This window comes from Macaca mulatta, chromosome 19 (genome assembly GCF_049350105.2).
Source record: "Macaca mulatta isolate MMU2019108-1 chromosome 19, T2T-MMU8v2.0, whole genome shotgun sequence".
In the NCBI taxonomy this organism is placed as follows: domain Eukaryota; kingdom Metazoa; phylum Chordata; class Mammalia; order Primates; family Cercopithecidae; genus Macaca; species Macaca mulatta.
The window spans coordinates 20606194-20630106 of NC_133424.1; the positions used below are offsets into that span (position 1 = coordinate 20606194).

The 23913-nt window shown below is 41.5% G+C and overlaps 1 protein-coding gene and 1 long non-coding RNA gene across 6 annotated transcripts in view; one reads left to right on the forward strand and one right to left on the reverse strand.

The window, feature by feature from the left end:
* The window catches only part of LOC720434 (uncharacterized), a 28858-nt gene extending 24707 nt beyond the window's left edge, over positions 1-4151 (forward strand). For all 4 annotated transcript variants that reach the window (XM_015123412.3, XM_077978611.1, XM_077978612.1 and 1 more), the window contains one exon: positions 1489-4151. In XM_015123412.3, the coding sequence (XP_014978898.2) occupies positions 1489-3380 (1892 nt within the window). In that variant the 3' untranslated portion in view covers positions 3381-4151. The remainder of the gene's footprint in view (positions 1-1488) is intronic.
* A 2571-nt stretch (positions 4152-6722) lies between these two features.
* Positions 6723-23503, reverse strand: LOC114674196 (uncharacterized). Of its 2 annotated transcripts, XR_013409341.1 has the most exons (5): positions 23277-23503; positions 14058-17256; positions 13477-13746; positions 7662-13201; positions 6723-7341 (listed from the first exon to the last, which is right to left on the reverse strand). It is a non-coding gene; the product is annotated as an uncharacterized LOC114674196 (long non-coding RNA). The 2 variants fall into 2 exon arrangements; XR_003725197.2 differs by lacking the exons at positions 14058-17256; positions 23277-23503 and having other exon boundaries at positions 7662-10634; positions 13631-13764.
* Positions 23504-23913: the final 410 nt, after the last annotated feature.

A 23913-nucleotide genomic window follows, 5' to 3' on the forward strand; every position in this document is an offset into this window, starting at 1 on the left:
TAAAGAAATGAAGTTGTTATTACCACTAATATTGTTATTGTTTTGTGTGTTTCTAGTAGTTATATTTTTCTCATTTCCTATTTTACTTACCTAATTTCCATTTAATTCTGTACCGGCATGCTTTGATTATATTTTACTTTCTTTTGCATACTTTCTACAAATAGTATCTTTGTAAGTATCTCAAAAACTGGAGATTACATACATCTTAAAGTTAAAACAATATATTTTAATCTCATAACAACTTCAATTGAATAAAAAAACTATGCCTCTATATTTTCCAGTTTGTTATTGATATTTCAATTATTTTACATAGTGTATCTACAGGCTCACGCCTGTTATCCCAGCACTTTGGGAGGCTGAGGTGGGTGGATCCCGAGGTCAGGAGATCAAGACCATCTGGCCAACATGGTGAAATCCCGTCTCTACTAAAATACAAAAAATTAGCCAGGCATGGTGGCCCATGCCTGTAGTACCAGCTACTCAGTAGGCTGAGGCAGGGGAATCACTAGAACCCAGGAGGCACTCCAGCCTGGGAGACAGAGTGAGACTCCATCTCAAAATATATATATATGTATTTCCAAATACTCAGTTTGGTCTTATTAATTATATTGACATTGTTATGCAACATATCACTAGAGTGTTTTTATCTTGCAAAACTAAATCTCAGTACACATGAAACAACTACCAATTCTTTGTATTTTGTGGTTCCTTTCAAACACCACTCTGTTTTCTGTTTCTGAGAGTATAATTGCTTTATATATCTCATCCAATCTCTTTTTGTGACGGTCATTTTATTTTGCATAGTGTCATCAATATTTATCTTAATAGTTGTTACAATATTTTCTACTTTTTGAAAACTGAGTGATATTCCTGTATTTTTGTGTCTACTGAATAATTTGGTGACACAAATTTGGATTACTTTTACCTATTGGCTTTCAGTAACAAAGCTGTAATAATTATGTGAAAGTTAATATATGTGCTGCATTCTGTTTTATTAGTCTACTTTTTCAGCTTTAAACTCACCAAATTATTTTAATTCTGTAGCTTTTGATGTGTTTTGAAATCAGAAATGGTAATGCCTCTAACATTGTTCCTGTTTTTGAAGATTGCTGGGTACTTTATTGTAGGTTTGGATTCCATATACTTTTAAATTTGCTGTTTTTATTTCTTTGAAAATGCAATTAGCCATTTGAAAAACATTGCATTAAATCTGTAAATTGAGCAGTAAAGACATCTTCAAAATATTAGTTATTTCTTTTTCAATTGTTTTTGAGATGGAGTTAAATTTACCTCCTTTACCAGTTACCTTGTGCCATTTTGGTTAGTATGTTTTTCTTACATTTATATGTGCAGGAAGAAATTACAGCTTGAGGTATTTTGCAATGTCATCTTACTTATGTAGTTTGTATCATTTTATAGGTTAGGTTTGTAAAGTATATTTATCTGAGTCTAGCAATTGAAGCAATGTGTTTTTATTGTTTCTTTCAGTTATGTGTTCTCATTTTGCCCAAGACCTTTGGCCAGAGCAGAACATGAAAGATTCTTTCCAAAAAATGATACCGAGAAGATATGAAAAACGTGGACATGAAAATGTACAGTTAATAAAATGGCGTGAAAGTATGGATGAGTGTAAGGTGCACACAGGAGGTTATAATGGACCTAACCAATGTTGTACAACTACCCAGAGCAAAATGTTTCAATGTGATAAATATGGGAAAGTCTTTCATAAATTTTCAAATTCAAACAGACATAAGATAAGACATAATGAAAAAAAACCTTTCAAATGCATAGAATGTGGCAAAGCTTTTAACCTGTTCTCAACCCTTACTAGACATAAGAGAATTCATACTGGAGAGAAACCCTACATTTGTGAAGAATGTGGCAAAGCCTTTAAGTACTCCTCTACCCTTACTACACATAAGAGAATTCATACTGGAGAGAAACCATACAAGTGTGATAAATGTGACAAAGCCTTTATTGCATCCTCAACCCTTAGTAAACATGAGATCATTCATACAGGAAAGAAACCCTACAAATGTGAAGAATGTGGCAAAGCCTTTAACCGATCCTCAATCCTTACTACACATAAGAGAATTCATACTGGAGAGAAACCATACAAGTGTGATAAATGTGGCAAAGCCTTTATTACATCCTCAACCCTTAGTAAACATGAGATCATTCATACGGGAAAGAAACCCTACAAATGTGAAGAATGTGGCAAAGCCTTCTTCCAGTCCTCAATCCTTACTAGACATAAGATAATTCATAGTGGAGAGAAACCCTACAAATGTGAAGAATGTGGCAAAGCCTTTAAGTACTCCTCTGTCCTTGCTACACATAAGAAAAGTCATACTGAAGAGAAACGCTACAAATGTGAAGAATGTGGCAAAACCTTCAAGCAGTCCTCATACCTTAGTACACATAAGATTATTCATACTGGAGAGAAACCCTACAAATGTGAAGAATGTGGCAAAGCTTTTAACCAGTCCTCAACACTTACTAAACATAAGAAAATTCATACTGGAGAGAAGCCCTATGTTTGTGAAGAATGTGGCAAAGCCTTTAAGTACTCCTGTACCCTTACTACACATAAGAGAATTCATACTGGAGAGAAACCATACAAGTGTAATAAATGTGGCAAAGCCTTTATTGCATCCTCAACCCTTAGTAAACATGAGATAATTCATATGGGAAAGAAACACTACAAATGTGAAGAATGTGGCAAAGCCTTCGTTTGGTCCTCAGTCCTAACTAGACATAAGATAATTCATACTGGAGAGAAGCCCTACAAATGTGAAGAATGTGGCAAAGCCTTTAAGTACTCCTCTGTCCTTAGTTCACATAAGAGAAGTCATACTGGAGAGAAACCCTACAAATGTGAAGAATGTGGCAAAGCCTTCAAGTACTCCTCAGCACTTAGTACACATAAGATAATTCATACTGGAGAGAAACCCTACAAATGTGAAGAATGTGGCAGAGTCTTCAAGCGCTCCTCAGTCCTTAGTAAACATAAGAAAATTCATACTGCAGAGAAAACCTACAAATGTGAAGAATGTGGCAAAGCTTTTAACCAGTCTTCAACCCTTACTACACATAAGAAAATTCATACTGGAAAGAAACCTTACACATGTGAAGAATGTGGCAAAGCTTTTCACCTATCTGCACACCTTACTACACATAAGATACTTCATACTGGAGAGAAACCGTATAGATGTAGAGAATGTGGTGAAGCTTTTAACCGTTCTGCAACCCTTTTTTCACATAAGAAAATTCATTCTGGAGAGAACAAACCATACAAGTGTGATAAATGTGGCAAAATCTTTATTTCACCCTCAAGCTTTAGTAGACATGAGATAATTCATACTGGGGAAAAATCCTAGAAATATGAAGAATGTGGCAAAGCCTTCAAGTGGTCCTCACACCTTACTATACACTGAGAGTTCTGAACTTACTCTGTAATCATGCCAAACTCCTCCCAGCCACAGTCTGGCAGAGGTCCTGCCATTCCAGAGACCTGGAGGAAGGGGCCCATTTACAGCCATGTAGGCAGGCCTGCAGACCTTGGCCTTTACTATGGTCCCTGAAGTGGTTCAGTGACTCAGTTTTAGTTACGTGAGCCACAGCTTAAGGTCAGTTCTGCCTATATAGAAACCCACACAGTTACCACACAGAGGAAATGCTCTCTGGTACTCACTGAAAGCCATACTCATCCGCATCTTGATACAAGGCCCACCATATGCAGACCTGACTGCAAAAACATGCCCTAGTGTCTGCCCTACAGAGCAAAGTCCTGAAGGATATTTAGTCTGTCCAAAACTAAAATGAAAATTAAAACTCCCCAACCCCCTCTAACAAGCCAGCTAAAGGTGAACCCTAGTGCAGACCCAGCAACCTTGTGACCAAGCTACAACCCCTCTTCACTACTAATTCAGAGGGTATCTCATCACCCTGAGGGCCAAACAAAAGATCTTTACCTTGTAAAATCAGTGTATGAAAAATTGAAAAGGTGTTTGCTCCATCAAATTCAGACGCCAATACAAAACTATATTGTGCCCATTGTCAGTGGGTCTATTTTAATGTAGCACTGGAAGTACGTGGCAGAATTAGTCAAAGAAATAAAAATAGCCATTGAAATTGAAGAAAAATAAAAAGTTGCTGTTTGTAGATCATACAATCTTATATTTGAAAAACCTTATGCAGTACATTAAAACCTGTCTAAACCAATAAATACACTCAGTAAATTAGCAAAATATAAAATCAACATACATTATATATATGGTTTTATACACTTAAACTCTCTGATTAAACAGAGGAACACACTGGGCACTTTGGGAGACCGAGGCGGGTGAATGATCTGAGGTCAGGAGTTTGAGACCAGCCTGGCCAGCATGTTGAAACCTCATTTTTACTAAAAATACAAAAATTAGCTGGGTGTGGTGGCTAGCACCTGCAATCCAAGCTCGTTGGGAGGATGAGGGAGGAGAATCCTTGAATTTGGGAGGTGGAGGTTGTGGTGAGCAGAGATCATGGCATTGCACTCCAGGCTGGGCAACAGTGCCAGACTCCATCTGAAAAAGAAAAAAAGGAAGAAAAAAAATCTTATTTACTATAGCATTAAATAATAAATTTCTGGCCAGATCTAGTGGCTCATGCCTGTAATGTCAGCAGTTTTGGAGGCTGAGGTGGGTCATGAGGTCGGGAGATCAAGACAATCTTGGCCATGGTGAAACCCCATCTCTGCTAGAATACAAAAAATTAGCTGGGCATGGTGGTGCACGTCTGTAGTTTCAGCTAATTAGGACTGAGGCGGGGGAATCGCTAGAACCTGAGAGGGAGGTTCCAGTGAGCTGAGATCATGCCACTGCACTCCAGCCTGGAGAAGAAGCAAGTCACTGTCTCAATAAATAAATTTCTGAGAAAAGCTAAAAAGTCTTTACAATAAAATGTCAATAAAAAAATTAGAGAAAATCCAAATAAATATAAAACTTTATGGGTTGAAAGAATAAATATCATTAAAGTGCCATATTATCCAAAGTTATCTACAGATTCAATAAACTTCCTATCAAAATTTGCAGTGGTATTTCAGAATACTGGAAAATACTATTTTAAAATTTATATGAAACTAAAATAAACTTTGAATAGCCAAAGCAATCTTGAGGAAAAAAAAAAGTAGAAGGATATCATACTTACAATGTCAAGCTGTATTTTAAGACTGTATAGTAATAAAAACAGAATGGATTGTGCAATAAAGTGAACAAAAATGCACCAGAGACTACTATCACATTTTTCAGACATGATGAAAAAAGAGAACTTAAAAAATAGTTTCTCAAAATCATGTAGATATTTGTGTGTCCCCAAAACAATAGAAAAGCAGCCAGATTGTGCAGTCTCTTATATGCCATGAAGAGGACTTTGGCTGTCACTGTGAACTTTAAGGAAGTTCACTGAAAGAAAAGTAGAATCCTCAGAGAATTTAAAAGTATAAGACTGAAGATGCCCCTTTGTGAGAGCAGAATTAAAAAACGGAAACAAACAAACAAAAAAAAACAGCTGCCCAGGAAATACTTCTTTGGAACACAGCTTCCCGAATCAGATTTTAAGGATTGGCTTTCTCTTTGAGCTTGAGACCTCTTACCTGTGTTGTCTGTTGTGTTCATTTTCACTCATACCTGGGGGGTTGGCAATCATCTAATGTCTCTTCAGAGTCAAAGCTTTTTTTCCTTGCTCCAGATGGGTGATTAGGTCAGGCTTAGGGACAACAATACTGTTGTATTAAGAATAAATAACATGAATCTTGCTCATGTTCTCCAATTATAAGCTAGTAATGTGCTCGGCAGAGCAGATGTAATAAAATATTCTAGTAAATTAGTACCAAAATACTAATTTGTAACAAATTTCTAAATATTTAGAAAATGCTTTCAATTTGTAGATTTCTGAATTTTACTGTCTGGTACTACTGAATCAAAAATTGGTGGTGGCAGGCCGGGCGCGGTGGCTCAAGCCTGTAATCCCAGCACTTTGGGAGGCCGAGACGGGCGGATCACGAGGTCAGGAGATCGAGACCATCCTGGCTAACACGGTGAAACCCCGTCTCTACTAAAAATACAAAAAAACTAGCCGGGCGAAGTGGCGGGTGCCTGTAGTCCCAGCTACTCGGGAGGCTGAGGCAGGAGAATGGCATAAACCTGGGAGACAGAGCTTGCAGTGAGCTGAGATCCGGCCACTGTACTCCAGCCTGGGTGACAGAGCGAGACTCCGTCTCAAAAAAAAAAAAAAAAAAAAAAGGGGGGGGATCTGAAACTTTTCTGCAAAGAATAAATTACTAAAAAAATTCTACATAAAAGAGAAAACCTTTAGGGTATGTTATGAATAATGTCTTAAAGTTATCCTCAACAAGGAAGACCATATTTCCGTAGTTCTCTAACATCACATTCATATACAATTTCCACTGTACAGTGTCCAGGCAATGCCACTCCTCCAGAGAGAATTCTATGGCCACATCTCTAAATAGTAATGATCCTTGAAAAACACACACACACATTTTTACCAAGTGGCCATGGGTGGAATTTTTAATTTGACTTAAAGTGAAATTAGAGAGTAAAGAGAAGTGGTTCTGAGTTATAGCACTAAAATTATCCAATAAAATGATTTTCAACACAGAAATATTTTCTAACGTGTTCTCTATGATAAAAAAGAGCACCATAAGATCGAGAACTCTGTTCATATGTTGTATTTTTCTAGATATTAAAGTATAAAATTAAGGGCATGAACACAAACGTACATTTTTGAGTGCTGTATTTACATCATACGGAATGAGTTGTGAATATTTTTCAGATGGAAAAAACATTCAGAAGGAACCTCTCAAATTTACTATGTACCATAAGGTGAAGATTTTCTTATGTAGGTTTTTTTTTTTTTAATTTCCAAGAAGATCTGGAGTAAAGTCTGATTTATGTATTTATTTCCTTTTTTAAATTTGAGATGGAGTTTCATGCTTATTGCCTAGGCTTGAGTGCAGTGGCATGATCTTGGCTCACGGCAGTGTCCCCCTCCTGGGTTCAAGCAATTCTGCCTCAGCCTCCTGAGTAGCTGAGGTGACAGGCATGTGCCACCATGCCCAGCTATTTTTGTATTTTTAGTAGCGATGGGTTATTCTCCATGTTGGTCAGGCTGGTCTCAAACTCCCAACCTCAGGTGATCTGCCCGCCTCGGCCTCCCAAAGTGCTGCAATTACAGGCGTGAGCCAGGGCTCCCTGCTGATTTTTTTGAATTTCTAACAAGCTCAGCAGTAATCATATTTTCAGAGGAAGGAGCAGGCACCTTTTTTTGCTGTTCTCCAACCTCCTTTTTTTTTTTTTTTTTTTTTTTGAGACGGAGTCTCGCTCTGTCGCCCAGGCTGGAGTGCAGTGGCGCGATCTTGGCTCACTGCAAGCTCTGCCTCCTGGGTTTACGCCATTCTCCTGCCTCAGCCTCCCGAGTAGCTGGGACTACAGGCGCCCGCCACCTCGCCCGGCTAGTTTTTCGTATTTTTTTTTAGTAGAGACGGGGTTTCACCATGTTAGCCAGGATGGTCTCGATCTCCTGACCTTGTGATCCGCCCGTCTCGGCCTCCCAAAGTGCTGGGATTACAGGCTTGAGCCACCGCACCCGGCCCCTCCAACCTCCTTGAGTGACATCTCCTGACACAGGAGTGAACCAGATGAATAGGGCCTGAAGTGACTCCCCAGCAAACTGCAGCAGCCCTACAGAATAGGAACCTGACAATTTAAAGAACAACAAGCAAACAGAAAGCAACAACAACAGCATCAACAACAAAAAGTACCCACAAAAACCCCATCCAAGGCCAGGCATGGTGGCTCACATCTGTAATCCCAACACTTTGGGAGGCCAAGGTGGGCAGATTGCTTGAGGCCAGGAGCTCGAGACCAGCCTGGCCAACATAATGAAACCCAGTCTCTCCTAAAAAATACAAAATAGACAGGCATTGTGGTGCCTGCCTGTAGTCCCAGCTACTCAGGAGTCTGAGACATGAGAATCACTTGAATCTGGAAGGCAGAGGTTGCATTGACCCGAGATTTTGCCACTGCACTCCATACTGGGTGACAGAGTGAGACTCTATCTCAAAACAAAACAAAAAAACCTCATCCAACGGTTAGCAGCCTCAAAGATTGAAATTAGACAAACTCATGAAGATGAGAAAGAATCAGCAAAATCCCCTGAAAGGCCTCATCTCCTAGAGATGATCACAATGTCTCTTCACCAAATTCACAGAACTGGACAGAGGATGAGATGGATGGAGTGACAGAAGTGGGCTTCAGAAGATGTGTAATAACACACTCCACTGATCTAAAGGAACATGTTCTAACCCAAGGCAAAGAAGCTAAGGAACTTGATACAAGGTTAGAGGAGTTGCTAACTAGAATAACCAGTTTAGAGAGGAACATAAATGACCTGATGGAGCTGAAAAACACAGCACAAGAACTTCATGGAGCATACAAAAGTATAAATAGCCTAATTGACCACGCAGAAGAAAGGATATCAGAGTTTGAAGACCACCTTGCCAAAATGAGGCATGCAGACATGATTAAAGAAGAAAGAATAAAAAAGAATAAACAAGGCCTCTGAGAAATATGGTGTTCTGTGCAGGAAATGCATGAGGGGAGAAGAAAAGATACACACAATACCGTTAAGTGTAAACAAGCTTTATCCCACGTAAATGGCAATGCAGATATAATAAGCAAATTGATATCATAAGCAAATTGCAATGGGAAAGGGACAAGGGAAAATATATAAGTAAATGTACAAAACCAAACTATGTGGTCCATAGTTCACTCTATTTAAAAATATGTAGTCCTCATAATATTCTATGTAACAGCCTGTCGTAGCTCTTTGGTGTTCAGCCCAAGCACATCTAATATATGCTGGTGCCACCACCAGGAACATGTGTCCCATCACACCACAATCAGTGGTGTCTCTCTGATGGGAAGAGACAGTGCCAAGGACATTTTCGCTGGAGGTAGGAGGTGGGGTCATAAAGCAATAGCAAAGAACCTTGTTCAAAAGGGTCAGATATATTTACACTCATCAGACTAGGGAGGATTCGTCACCACACCAGGAAGCAACAACCTGGGCTCCCAGCCAAGTCCGTACACAAATAAGCAGAGGTTTCTTGAAGCCTTGGTGTGGTCGTGGAATCTCTTTTTGTAACAAGTTGTTTGGCATGAGGCCCTGTCCTGAGGGCCATTTGCGACTGGGCTCAAGGAACACAAAAATGTTAACTTGTTTTTGTGACTATTGTTTTTCAATAACTAACGTATAGGAATAGATTGGAATAGAGATTTTTTTCTGAAACAGCACTGGATGAATGCCTCAAGGGGCTCACACAACCTGTGCCGGGACTTGGTGACCATTGTTTGTGTCCACGTTTAATTTAGTTCAAATTTGATATTTAACATTTCCTCCACATTTGACCTCGCTTGGATACTCAAATGTAGGAAAATACCCTCACAGATTCATGGGGAATGCATAATTGATATAGATTACAGATCAAGGGTAAGCACGTGAGAATTAAAAGCACAATTAATAAAAACCACACCCAGCATGGCTTTGCAAGGAGAGTCATATTGTGAGAACTGCCAGGGATATACACACAACATTCAGTATGCGGTAAGGTGCAAATCCCTCCTTGGGCTGCCGTAAGTATATTTAATGCCATTTGATTTTGCAACACAATAGTACTCAGCTGAGAAAATTCATCTGATAACAACATAAGTCCAGTGCTACTATCATTAAGAGCTTTTTCTACATGTAAGGTAAATATTTTAATCTGTTGCTGAAGCAGGATTGTACCAGCAGCAGGGGAGAATACTGTGATAGGGTACCACCACCAGGGAGGCCAGCGTATTTGTAACCAGCAGTGTTTGTAAGCATCAAGATTACTGGGGAGGGGAATATTAACCTGGGTGGTAAATGTAATAAATGGCCAACCCCAAGTGTATCTCCCCATCCAATGCAGGGACTGGTATCACCATCCACAGGATCTGCATACTCAGAGGGCCCGCCAGGGGACAGTAATGGAGCTACTGTAATAATAATGTACTAATGTCTTATTAAAATAGGAAAGAGATTGTGATTCACTGGGGGCAATGTTGTTGATTGGGAGTATGTGTTGACAAATGTCTGGAGAAACCCCAGAGAAACATTAGAGGAGCCATTTAACGCCTCCAGACAAAGCAAGGGCTGTATGGAATCCAGCCACCAGCATAGCAGGTTTTCAGTAGGTACCATTCCAGGAATATTGGGCAGGATACCAAGGCTTTCGACGCAAGGTGAGGGTGGAGTTCATCTTTTGTCTGACTTGGCAAAGATAGATTGCTTAATGTGGTCAAAGGAAGTCCAGATTGGATTGTGAGTGTTGTTGTTGTGGCCCTATTGGTAACTACATAGCCATTCAGAAATGTTGTCAGGGACAATTCTGCAAGGTAACACATTCCAGGCGGCCTCCGGCAACTCAACATACAGCCATCATTGATTGTGGTTGACTTCAGTTGCAGCAGTGGCTACCAAGGTGATGAATTTATTCTTGGCCTCAGACACAAAGACACAGGTGCTGACCATTAATAGATAGGTTATTCCTTGTAAAAACAAAAACAGAGGGGAACATGACATTATTTTTCATCTTTAGGAAATGGTACTATGCCTTCATTTTCTGCTTTCATAGCTACAAGGTCACCAGCCTTAGGGTTGGGATCTGATGGGCTCTGTACCCATAGTTTGGCTCCAGGATTTAACCTACCTGTACCAGGGGATCTGAATCCCCCAGTTCTATATGTAGACTCTGTTGGCGCAGAGATTTACTCAGGGGTTAATTTTGACAGGGTACTACTAACAATTGAGCAGCCCGCATCTGTGGTTTTATAGCAAAAGAATCTGGAGTGGTATCGTATAAAATGACCTTTAACTCTCCCTAGTAATCACTATCAATTATACCACCATACACTATAATGCCTCTCATTGCAAAGCTTGAACACGTTGTAATCCATTCATCTGCATTCAAGTTTACCTTTATGGTGGAAATTTTGGCCTATTTTTCTTCCTTCTCATTAAATAGTCTGTCAAGAGAAAGCAGAGACTCATTTGCATCAATATGGAAAACAGGGCAGGGTGCAGTAGCTCATGCCTGTAATCCCAGCACTTTGGGAGGCCCACGTGGGCAGATCACGAGGTCAGGAGATTGAGACCATCCTGGCCAACATGGTGAAACTCTGTCTCTACTAAAAATATAAAAATTAGGTGGGCGTGGTGGTGCATGCCTGTAATCCCAGCTACTCAGGTGACTGAGGCAGGAGAACCGCTTGAACCTCGGAGGTGGAGGTTGCAGTGAGTGAGACTGTGCCACTGCACTCCAGTATGCTGACAGAGATAGACTCCATCTCACACACACACACAAAAATAAAATAGAGAAAAGAAAAGAAAACAGTGATAATGATAGTGTGGGCCAGGATTGAGATATCGTCCCAGTATTGGTTTCCCTAAACCTCTTTATTCCCAATTAAACATTTGTTTTCTTGTCATTGGGGAATCCAGGTAGTAAGACCATTTGGTACTGACCAAGAGTTGGTATAGAAGTGACAAATCCCTCCGGTCTCCTCCTGAATAGCTGAGAGGAACGGCTACTAGTTCAGCTAACTGGCTGCTCCCACCCCTTCCTTCATCAGAAATGCTGATGTTTTTAATAGGATTATAAGCCAGGGCCTTCCAGCATTGGTTTCCACCAATATATTTGGTGGATGCATCAGTAAACCAACATGTTTCTGATCCTCTGGGCTTAGTCCTTTAAAGGATTTGCCCCATTGGGTGGGGGAGGTTTCCTTCCCTATCTGCAGGACTTGCTCGGTGGTTTTCTGAGCTGACAGGTTTTGTACATCCTCATGTAAAAGTGATACCCACTTTGGTTTTGGCTTAGCCTGGTCTTGTATATACCACGTCCATTTTATGATGCTACCTTCTTGGGTATGTCCTATCTGGTGGGTTTTGGGGGAACTCATGTCCCAAGTCATAACAGGAATTTCAGGCCTCATAAAGACATCATGGTTGAAGCAGAGGTGTTCCATTTCCAGCAAAGCCCAATAGCAAGCTAACAATTGCTTCTCGAAAGGGGTGTAAGCTTTTCCGACCTCTGGCAGTTTCTGGGTCCAAAACATGAAAAGTACCCTCTTTCCATCTTGTTTCTGCCGAAGGCTCCAATTAGCATGTTGATCTAGGACAGTTACTTGCAGTTCTCCTGGCCCATCCTGTATGGACCATAGATCCAGGGCCAGTTGCGCTGCTTGTTTAGCTTGTTCAAAAGCCATGCTCTCTTTCTCTCCCCAGTGAGAGTCATAGCGTTTTCTAGTGGCTGCATGCAGAGGTTGTAAAATGTTACTCAAGTGGGGAATATGATGTCTCCAGAATCCAAAGATGCCAGTAAATGTCTGGGCCTCCTTTTTAGTCCTAAGGGTTGCAAATTCCAGTATTTTAGCCTTACCTTTGGTAAAATGGATTATATCTCTGCATTCCATAGGATGCCAAGGAATTTTACAGTTTGTGCAGGTCTTTGAATTTTGCTAAGGTTAATTTCCCATCCTTGAGATAGGAGCTGGGTTTTTACCTGCTCCAAGCCCCAGCAAACTAGTTCTTCAGTTTTAACCTGACCGAGCCATTCGGACAGCTGCCTTCTTCAGCAACGGGCTGATAGCTTTGAGCCTGATCAGTCCAGATATAGGCCTGGCATTGGGCCAGGGTCAGTCTGGAAATCACACTAGCATTTTCCTTTTCCAACTTACATTTCTCTTGTAGCAACCAGCCCGTATCTTGACACATTAACTTATAAGCGGTAAACGAACACCATCCTTCCGGGAGATCCCTCAGCATCTCCTTTGGGGACTGGAATCCCCTGCAGCACTTCACGGACAGTCAAAAGTTTAAATCGCACTAATTTAGATTCTCAATTCTCATAAAGTCCAGTTTCCCTTGACCATTCAATTGCCAAGGGGGAGAACTGGGGGAGTCCCCATCCCAAGATATCGGAAGTCTCTGAGCCTCCAGCCCAGACCTTCCGGCCAAAAAGCAGCACGCTTTTGTTTTCAAATCCTGTTTGTGACGCCAAAAATGTTCTGTGCGGGAAATGCGCGAGGGGAGAAGAAAAGACACACACACAATACTTTTTTTTTTTTTTTTGAGACGGAGTCTCGCTCTGTCGCCCAAGGTGGAGTGCAGTGGCGCGATCCTGGCTCACTGCAAGCTCCGCCTCCTGGGTTCACGCCATTCTCCTGCCCCAGCCTCCCGAGTAGCTGGGACTACAGGCGCCCGCCACTGCGCCCGGCTCATTTTTTGTATTTTTAGTAGAGACGGGGTTTCACCGTGGTCTCGATCTCCTGACCTTGTGATCCGCCCGTCTCGGCCTCCCAAAGTGCTGGGATTACAGGCGTGAGCCACACGGTAACAAACTTTATACCACATAAATGGCAATGCAGATATAATAAATAACATAATAAGCAAGTGCTATAATAAGCAAATCAATATAAGCAGATTGCAGATATAATAAGCAAATTGCAATGGGAAGAGGAGAATGGAAAATGTTTACACTCACCAGACTGTATATATTTACACCACCAGACTGGGAAGAAACAACCTGGGCTCCAGAGTCGGCCACTCGTCCATGCAGATGAGGAGAGGTCTCACGAAGCTTTGGTGCAATCTGGGACCCTAGCTCTTTTTTTTTTTTTTTTTTGACGCGGAGTCTTGCTCTGTGCCCCAGGCTGGAGTGCAGTGGCGCGATCTCGGCTCACTGCAAGCTCCGCTCCCCCGGGTTCACGCCATTCTCCTGCCTCAGCCTCCCGAGTAGCTGGGACTACAGGCGCCCGCCACCTCGCCCGGCTAATTTTCTTGTATTTTTAGTAGAGACGGGGTTTCACCGTGTTAGCCAGGATGGTCTCGATCTCCTGACCTCATGATCCGCCCATCTCGGCCTCCCAAAGTGCTGGGATTACAGGCTTGAGCCACCGCGCCCGGCCAACCCTAGCTCTTTTGTAATGAGTTTTTAGGCATGGGGCTTAGTCACAAGGGCCTTTCACTACTGGGCTCAAGGAACACAAAAAGGTCAACTTGTTTTTGTGCTTCTCTATTGTTTTACAATAACGAATGTATAGGAATAGATTGAAATAGAGATTTCTCTGAAACAGCTCTGGATGAATGCCTCAAGGGGCTCATACAAGCTGTTCCAGGACTTGGTGACCATTGTTTGTGTCCAGGTTCAATTAAGTTCAAATTTAATATTTAACTTTTCCTCCACACTAGACTATGGAGGATTCACCACCAGACTGGGAAGCGACAGGCTGGGCTCCAGAGTCGGCCACCCATCTGTGCACAGATGAGGAGGAAAAATGAAAAAAAAAGTGAAAGACATTATCCCACAGTTTGCAAAAAATATTATATTTAAATAGCTGTAAATACATGAACATATCATCTCAGTCATAATCAAAATTAAATACCTGACAACACACTTGAAAGTTTGGGAGAAACAGAAAAGTGTTTTTGTCTTCCCCAGGCCCACAGGTCCAGTGCCTTGTGCCCCCTCACTGTCATGCGGGTTGCCATGGGCCCCACAGGATATAGGAGGCACACAGCAGATGGTGGCTGAAGGTGGGGTGTCTGGCGGGACCAGCTTCAAGATCAGAGACCTTGGTTCATTGTATTGAAATCAGCCAGCTCAGGAAAAGAGACCAGGCTGCCTCAAGCTCTATGTCCATCTGCATTAGCCATGTAAGGAGGCTTGAGCACCCATGGGCACACAAACCCATCCCACCCCAATATTTCATCAACTATTGAGGAATCTGAAGCCATGTTCTCGATGAGCATATGCTTCTGCAGTTACAACCACTATGGAAAACAGTATGGAGATTCCTTAAAGAACTAAAGGTTATCTACCATTTGATCCAGCAATCTCAGTACTGGCTATCTACCCAGAGGAAAAGAAGTCACTATATGAAAAAGACACTTGCACATGCAAGTTTATAGCAGCACTATTTGCAATTGCAAAAATATGGAACTAGACAAAATGCTCATCAATATTGAGTGGATAAAGAAAATGTGGTACATGTATATTATGGAATACTACTCAGTCATAAAATGGAACAAAATAATGGCATTCTCAGCAGCCTGGACGGAGCTGGAGACCTTATTCTAAGTGAAGTAATTCAGAAATGATAAAACAAACATCATATGTTCTCATTTATAAGTGGGAATTAAGCTATGAGGATGCAAAGGCATAAGAATGATACGTGAATTTTGGGGACTCAGGGAGGAAAAATGGGAGTGAGTAAGGGATAAAAGGCTACACTTTGGGTACAGTGTTTACTGCTCAGATGATGGGTGTGCCAAAATCTCAGAAACCACCACTAAAGAATTTAGCCATGTAACAAAACACCTGTACCCCTAAAACCTATTGAAATTTTAAAAAAGAAAAACCATCCCAATTTCTCATTTTAAAGTTGGGAAACTGAGGCCCCAAAAGAGGCAGACCCCAGGAGGAAGGCAGGGTCTGGAGTATTAGGGAGAGCTCCAGCTTCCTCGGCCTTGGCTCTACTGCACCCCTCAGGTTTGCTCTGGAAATTAGAGCCCCTAAATACTAGAAAGCCCTGTGCTCTCCTTCTCCACATGGGCTATTTTTGTCTCCATATTCTCAGGTAAGTACCCACAGACACACACACACAAACACTTCTCAGGGAAAGATCACAGAGGTGAGGACAGAGAAGAGGTAGACAGAAACCAGGCATAAGACAAACACACACACACACACACACACACACACAAAAAAAAAAAAAAAAAAAACAGAATAGGGGCAGCTCTGCTATAAGCCAGGGGCATGCCCTCCTCTAGCTACATGTCCAGGGGCACAGAGAATGAGCAGGAGGATCCTCCGGGTTCCAGGGTTCTCCATCAGCTGGGGTCCTCTCCAGGTCAGTTTCAAGAGGACAGGACTGGGGTCCTGCTATCCACATCTGTAGGTACCAGAAATGGAAATGAGCTATGTCCCCATCTCAGCCTAGTATAGACAATGGTTACAGCAAAACCTTTTCGTACCTCACAAACAAGAGTACTTGAAGTGGGTGACCTCAATGGTTGCACAAACCCGTAAGTGTCTGCTGGCCTTGGTTCTTCATTGGTGAACCAAGACTCTTTGCTCTGAGACTGCAAAAATGCTTCCACTCCCTAGAAGTCCTTCAGAGTGAGGCATGGTCACTCCAGAGGCATCTTGGGGAGTTAAAGGTGGGATAGAGCAAAATGTGCCATGTAACTGGACTCTGAGTCTGAAGTCCAGGGAAAATAGTAGTTCCTGTTGTGTTCTTTAGATGATCATTTAGAAGTAGTAGAAAATAATTTCCCTGGATGAGGGGTTGTCCCTCGTGAGTAAAGAGCACAACCCAAAAGGTGGAGGCAAAGAGAGGACAATGGAGGCTTCCAAGGTTATTCTTATTGCACTTGGAGTCTTCAGATGCTGCTCCTTTGTCCCCTGGGACCCTGGAGAGTCAGTGTCTTGAGGACCCAAACATAAAAGTAGCTTTGTTCTGTGATGCTCCTGCATGGGGCTGCAGTGCCAGTGATGGCCTCTAGGTGGTGACAGCCTTCTGGGTTTCTGGTGCCTACTGAGCTTTGCTGGAGAAGCTGGAGCAAGGAAGAGTCACACTGAGGTCATGCACCTTGTGTTATTATTAACGATCCCCACATTATCAAGTGGTCAAAAGCAGGAAGGAGAATTTGAGATTCCCCGACGCATTCACTTAGCCAGTCTTTTCCTTGCACTAACCCTTTGCCAGTTACCCTGGTGGACCCAACATGTGGTACAGAAAATGACTGAATCCTGCCTGCACCCTACCCTGAGGACCAGTCTGAGGACAGATGACCAAAAACACTAAAGCAAATATATGAAAAAAAAAGAGCAACTGCTATAATATCAAGTAGAATGTTGACAGAAGAGCTGGGAAATCATTACATGGAGTGACCCAAATGCCTCCCTGAGATGACACTTATGCCATGATGACAATAACAATAGGGAGCCATACCTGCACAAGAATGTGCCAAGACCAGCTTGATCAGGGAGACCTTAACCTAGTGGTGCTAGAGGAATTAAAGACACACACAGAAATATAGAGGTGTGATGTGGGAAATCAGGGGTCTCACAGCCTTCAGAGCTGAGAGCCTCAAACGGAGATTTACCTACATATTTATTAACAGCAAACTAGGCCGGGCGCGGTGGCTCAAGCCTGTAATCCCAGCACTTTGGGAGGCCGAGACGGGCGGATCACGAGGTCGGGAGATCGAGACCATCCTGGCTAGCACGGTGAAACCCCGTCTCTACTAAAAAATACAAAAAACTAGCCGGGCGAGGTGGCGGGCACCTGTAGTCCCAGCTACTCGGGAGGCTGAGGCAGGAGAATGGCGTAAACCCGGGAGGCGGAGCTTGCAGTGAGCTGAGATCCGGCCACTGCACTCCAGCCTGGGCGACAGAGCGAGACTCCGTCTCAAAAAAAAAAAAAAAAAAAAAAAAAAAAAACAGCAAACTAGTCATTATCATTGTTTCTATAGATGTTAAATTAACTAAAAGTATCCTTATGGAAAATGAAAGGACGGACCAAATTAAAGGGATAGGTTGGGTTAGTTAACTGCAGCAGGAACATGCCCTTAAGACACAGATCGCTCATGCTATTATTTGTGGTTTAAGAATGCCTTTAAGCGGTTTTCTGCCCTGGGTGGGCCAGGTGTTCCTTGCCCTCATTCCTGTAAACCTACAACCTTCCAGCTTGGGCTTTAGGGACATTATGAACATGTTACAGTGCTGCAGAGATTTTATTTATGGCCAGTTTTGGAACCAGTTTGTGGCCAGATTTTGGGGGTCTTGCTCCCAACATGTCTCCTTTCTTCGATTTGCAAAGAGATAAAAGCAAGGGCAGCTTTGTCACAGTGAGCTACTTCTCGCAGGAGTTGGGATCCACATCTGCAGACTATACAAAGACAAATAACATAGATTAAAAGCACAATCATCATTGAAATCACAGAGCTTCTAAGTGTTTTTATCTATTTTAATGGATTACTGGCTAATTTGTCTGCAGCTCCTTTAAGCACTCCAGTTCCTGGCATTAAGGTCAGTTGTGCCTAGGATGCTTAAATTTTTGTCCTTTTAATTTTGCTATATCTAAAAACAAGTTTGTAGAATGTCCTTCTAGATGCATTTCTATTCTTTCCTAAATTTTGATATTATTAAGGGCATTTAATAGTTTCCACAAATCTTTATGTTTAGCTCCTAGAGCGGGCCATATCATTTGAGGTTGAGGTGCAACTATACCACCATGGTTCCAGGTAATAGGAACTTTTGCTGTACTTCTTATCATTTCTACTATCTGACCATTTTGTCCAGATCATCTGAACATAGTGTGGCCATGGCACACAGACTGAGAGGTGCAATTCGAGCTAAACATCCCTTTAGGTGACCAATTAATAATGATTCCATAGGAATCGTTGTGCAGCACCTCTGCCTGTTCTGCAAAACAAGCTTCTTGAACAAGTACGTTCATTTTTTCTAACTGGGTCCAGTCCTATTTACAAATAGGTTTTTGAGGGTGGTATGCCTCAATTATAGGAGCAGATTTATTATGATAAATACTGAGATCAGAAAGCATGTGTAACTGTCAGAGTTATTGCATCTAGGCATTATTACCAGCCTTTATTGAAGGAATACTCACAGCGGTGGTGATAACTGCTATCATAGCTACCATTAAATCATTCAGTGTGACTGGTTGTCCCACTTTCCTCAGGTTTTCTTCCGCCATCTGTGACAGCTTCTTGATCTGTCCCCAGGTGGGTGGCTGTGGATCCTCCTGGAGTCTCTTCCTTGGCATCTGGCTCATGATAAGGTTTCAGATGTCTTGATGGTATCGAAATTGGCTGTTAATTTTGGACTGGAGAAATACAAGCATAACCTCTACCCTAAGTTATTATTTTACTTATTTCCTTTTGGTTATTGGATCTTTCCACTAAATCAGGTGTTTTGCTTCTGTCTTTGCAACTGGTTTCTGCAGATGCTGTTCAGCTGCTGATAACATCTGACCTTTGGGCAGGCTCAAAAAGTTTAAAGTTAATAATGCTAGGTTCAGTTGCATTTGTGGGGTTCCATATTCTCTGTCTCTTCTTTTCTGCTTTTGCAACTGCTGTTTTAGGGAGAGATTCTTTCTTTCTATTATGGCTTGTCCTTGAGAATTGTATGGGATACCAGTAATGTGTTTAATATTCCACATAGAGAAAAATGTAGCTAGAGTTTGGCTAGTATAGCCTGGGGCATTATCTGTTTTAATAGGAGCTGGAATGCCCATCACCAAAAACACTGCAAAAGACGATGTTTAACACAGGCAGCAGACTCTCCTGTTTGGTATGTAGCCTAGACAAAGTGAGAAAAGGTGTCCACACATACATGTACATAAGCTAGTCTCCTAAACGAGGGAACATGTGTGACATCCATTTGCCAAATAGAGTTAGGTTCCAGTCCTTGAGGATTAACTCCTCCTGTAAAAGATGAGGAATACACCATTTGGCAAGTTGGGCATTGCTGGATAATAGCTTTAGCTTCTTTCCAGGTAATGTTGTATCTGTGCTTGAGACCAGAGGCATTAACATAGGTTAAATTGTGAAAGTGTCTAGCATTAGATATTGCAGTAGCAACTAGGCGATCAGCCATTTGATTCCTTTTAGTTAAAGGTCCTAGAAGAGGTGTATGAGCTCTAATGTGAGTGATGTAAAAAGGGTGCATTCTACTCCTAACTGCTGTTTGCAATTGGGTAAATAAAGTCATCAATTGTTTATCTGTATGAAATCATAACTGAGCATTTTCAATTAACTGTGTGGAGTGAACCACGTATGAAGAATCAGAAATCACATTAATAGGCATATCAAAAGCAGTCAATACCTCAATTACAGCTACAAGCTCTGCTTTTTGAGCTGAAGTATAGGGCATCTGAAAAACTTTACTTTTTGAGCCAGAATAAGAAGCTTTACTATTATTAGACCTATCTGTAAAAACATTCTTGGCACCTTCAATTGGTTTCAATTTAGTTATTTTAGGGAGAATCCAATTAGTTAATTTCAAAAACTGGAACAGCTTCATTTTAGGAAAATGATTATCGAGAATACTTACACAGTCAGCTAAATGGGCTTGCCAAGTAAGACTATTTATAAAAGCTTCCTGTATTTGTGCCTTCGTGAGAGGGACAATAATTTTTCCAGGATCATATCTATGTAATTTAACAGTCCTAGTTCTCCTAATCCTTATCAAAGTAGCGATTTGATCTAAATAAGGAGTTAGAGTCCGTGAATTAGTATGTGGAAGAAAAGCCACTCTACTAAGTCCTGTTCTTGGACAATAACACCAGTAGGTGAATGCTGAGTTGACAAAATTAACAAATCTTGTCTTCTCTGGATCTATTCTATTTATCTGAGCTTTATGGACCTGCTTCTCAATCAGTTATAACTCTGCCTCAGCCTCTTTCGTTAATTGCTGAGGGCTAGCGAGACTAGGATTTCCTCTAAGGATAGAAAACAGATTACTCATGGCATAGGTAGGAATGCCTAGAGAAGGTCGTATCCAATTAATATCCCCTAGTAATTTTTGAAAGTCATTTAATGTTTTTAGTTGATCCTTACATAAGGCAACTTTCTGTGCCACAAAGGTAGTGTCATTTACTCAGGTACTCAAGTAGGAGTAAGGAGTAGTAGTCTGAATTTTGTCAGGAGCTATAATTAAACCAGTGCGAGAAACAGAATTTTGCAAGTGATCATAACATTGGGGTAATATTTCTTAAGTGGGGGCAGCACAAAGTATATCAGCCATATAGTGAATAATGTAACACTGTGAAAATTTTGTACTAGTAGGTTCAATTGCTTGCCCCACATATATCTGGCAAATTGTTGGGCTCTTTGACATGCCTTGTGGCAACACTTTCCAATGAAAACGCTTAGCAGGCTGCAGGTTGTTTACTGCAGTAATTGTAAATGCAAACCGTTCATAGTCTTGCTCAGCTAAAGGGATAGTAAACAGTCTTTTAAATCTATGACTATTAGATGCCAATTTTTTGGAATTGTAGCAGGAGAAGGCAATCCTGGCTGTGATGCTCCCATAGGTTGTAAAACTTAATTGATGGCTCTTGAGTCAGTTAATATTTTCCATTTACCTGATTTTTTCTTAATTACAAAAGCTGGAGAATTCCAAGGAGAAAATGTTGGATCTATGTGCCCATTTTCTAATTGTTCAGCAACTAATTTCTCTAAAGCCTCCAGTTTCTCTTTATTTAGCAGTCATTTTTCTATCCAAATTGGCTTATCTGTTAACCATTTTAAAGGTATAGGTTCTGGAGGCTTAACAACAGCTGCCATCAAAAATTATTTCCTAATCTTTGGCAGGAACTTTGTTTTTCTACTTGAAGTGGTTCTTTCAAACCTTGCAAATTTTTTCTAGTCCCATACCAGGTACATACCCTATTTCATGCATTGTATGTTGACTTTGAGGGCTACATAATTCTTCTGGAATTAGAACTTGTGCTCCCCATCATTGTACTAAATCTCTTCCCCATAAATTTATAGGTACAGAAGTTATAATTGGCTGAATAGTCCCAGGTTGTCCATCGGGTCTCTCACAATACAAAATATAACTACTTTGATATACTTCAGCGGCTTTACCAACTCTAACTATGTTAAATTGAGTGGGTTGAATTGGCCACATGGACCACCAGTGCTGTAGAGAAATGATTGAAATGTCTGCTCTTCTATCTACCAAACCTTTAACTTTCTTTCCTTGAATAGTTATTTCACAGGCAGGATGTATATCAGTAATTTGATTTACCTAATAAGTTGCTTTGCCTTGTTTATTTGTGCTTCCAAATCCTCCTGTTCATTTAATTTTACTTTTTCCTATTCCTACATATAGCACAGTCAGGAGCTGTGCTATGTGCTCTCCTGGCTCTGCTTTCCAGTGAACAGAAGTAGATATGACAATTTGAATTTCCTCATTATAATCTGAATCAATGACTCCTGGATGTATTTGTACACCTTTTAAACTTACACTAGACCTTCCTAAAAGTAATCCTATTGCACCTGCTGGCAAGGGTCCACAGACTCCTGTTGGGACCTTTTGTGGGGATGCCCCAGGCAGAAGGCTCACAGCTTTTGTGCAGCATAAATCTACTGTGGCACTACTGGCTGTGGCGGGGGACAGACATTGTACAGGGGTGAGGGAATGGCCTGAGCTGGAAATGCCCCAGTTTAGAACGGGGCCTGGGATGGGCCCCTCATGGCGTTTCCTGAAATCGGGTTCCTTTCTTTATCAAATTTAAGAGTGACACTGACTTGTCCAGTGTTTTCCTTTTTTACATTTTGGACATATTTCAGGCTCAACAGATTTCTTTTTTCCTCTATCTGGCAGCCTGACTTGCTGTTTTTTTTACATTCTTTTTTATATGAGTAGCTTGTTTAAATTCTTTGAGTAATTTGAAAGGAAAAGGCTCAAATGTAGCTGTAATATTTCCCTGTTGATCTGGGGGTTGTATTCTAACAGTGAACTGCCAAGCCTCTAAATCACCTTCTCATCTAGCTTGCTGAAGTCCTACCTGAATAGAACTAAGAACCATTGCTTGAGGTGCTGCTTGAACAGTCACTGGGGCAACTACTTTTTGCCTAGTGTCCTCCAGAAAGGAAAGATCTGGGGGGTCATTTTCTTCAAAATAATAATGAGGGGGTGCAGAAGGGTAGGGATGAACCTCTCCTTCCTTTGCCGCTTTGGCTTTAGCTGGCAAATAAACATTATCTGTAACCTTTTCTGTTACTTCACTATACTCTTGTTCCTCCTTATTATCAGTGTGAAAAAGTTCCAAGGTGAAACGAACCAGATCCTATACTTGTCCCATTGCTACCTTGACACTTCCGAGCTCCTCTCCTTACTCACCAAGGGGATTACTTTTAAGAGTACTTGGGTGTCCTCCAGTTAGTTTTCCATTCCAACCGTCACTCCAGCGACCCGTGGACCGGGATTCGAGCCCCACATTTGGCGCCACTTGCCGAGACCAGCTCAGTCGGGGAGACCTTAACTTAGTGGTGCTAGAGGAATTAAAGGCATACACATAGAAATATAGAGGTGTGAAGTGGGAAATCAGGGGTCTGACAGCCTTCAGAGCTGACAGTCCCGAACAGAGATTTACCTACATATTTATTAACAGCAAACTAGTCATTAGCATTGTTTCTATAGATATTAAATTAACCAAAAGTTTCCCTTATGGGAAATGAAGGGATGGACCGAATTAAAGGGATAGGTTGGGCTAGTAACATGCCCTTAAGACACAGATCACTCATGCTATTGTTTGTGGCTTAAGAAATGTCTTTAAGTGGTTTTCCACCCTGGGTGGGCCAGGTATTCCTTGCCTTCATTCCTGTAAACCTACAACCTTCCAGCTTGGGCGTTAGGGCTATTATGAACATGTTACAGTGCTGCAGATATTTTATTTATGGCCAGTTTTGGGGGCAAGTTTATGGCCAGATTTTAGGCGATCTGCTCCCAACAAGAATGTGTCAAGAGAAGCCACTGTTAGTAAAGAGACTCACAGGTGTGAGTTGGGCAGAAGTTAGAAAGGGACCACTATGGCTGCAGAGAGCCTGAGAGAGAAGAAGGATGGAGAATCTTGGGGCCTGGGAGATGAGACTAGTTATCTGCTTCTTTCTTACAACATTGCCCTGAAACTTAGCACCTTTCAACAACAAATACTATCTCACAATTTGTGGGACCAGAAACTGGACACAGTTTAGTTAGGAGCCTCTTCCTCAAGGTCGTTAGGAGGCTTA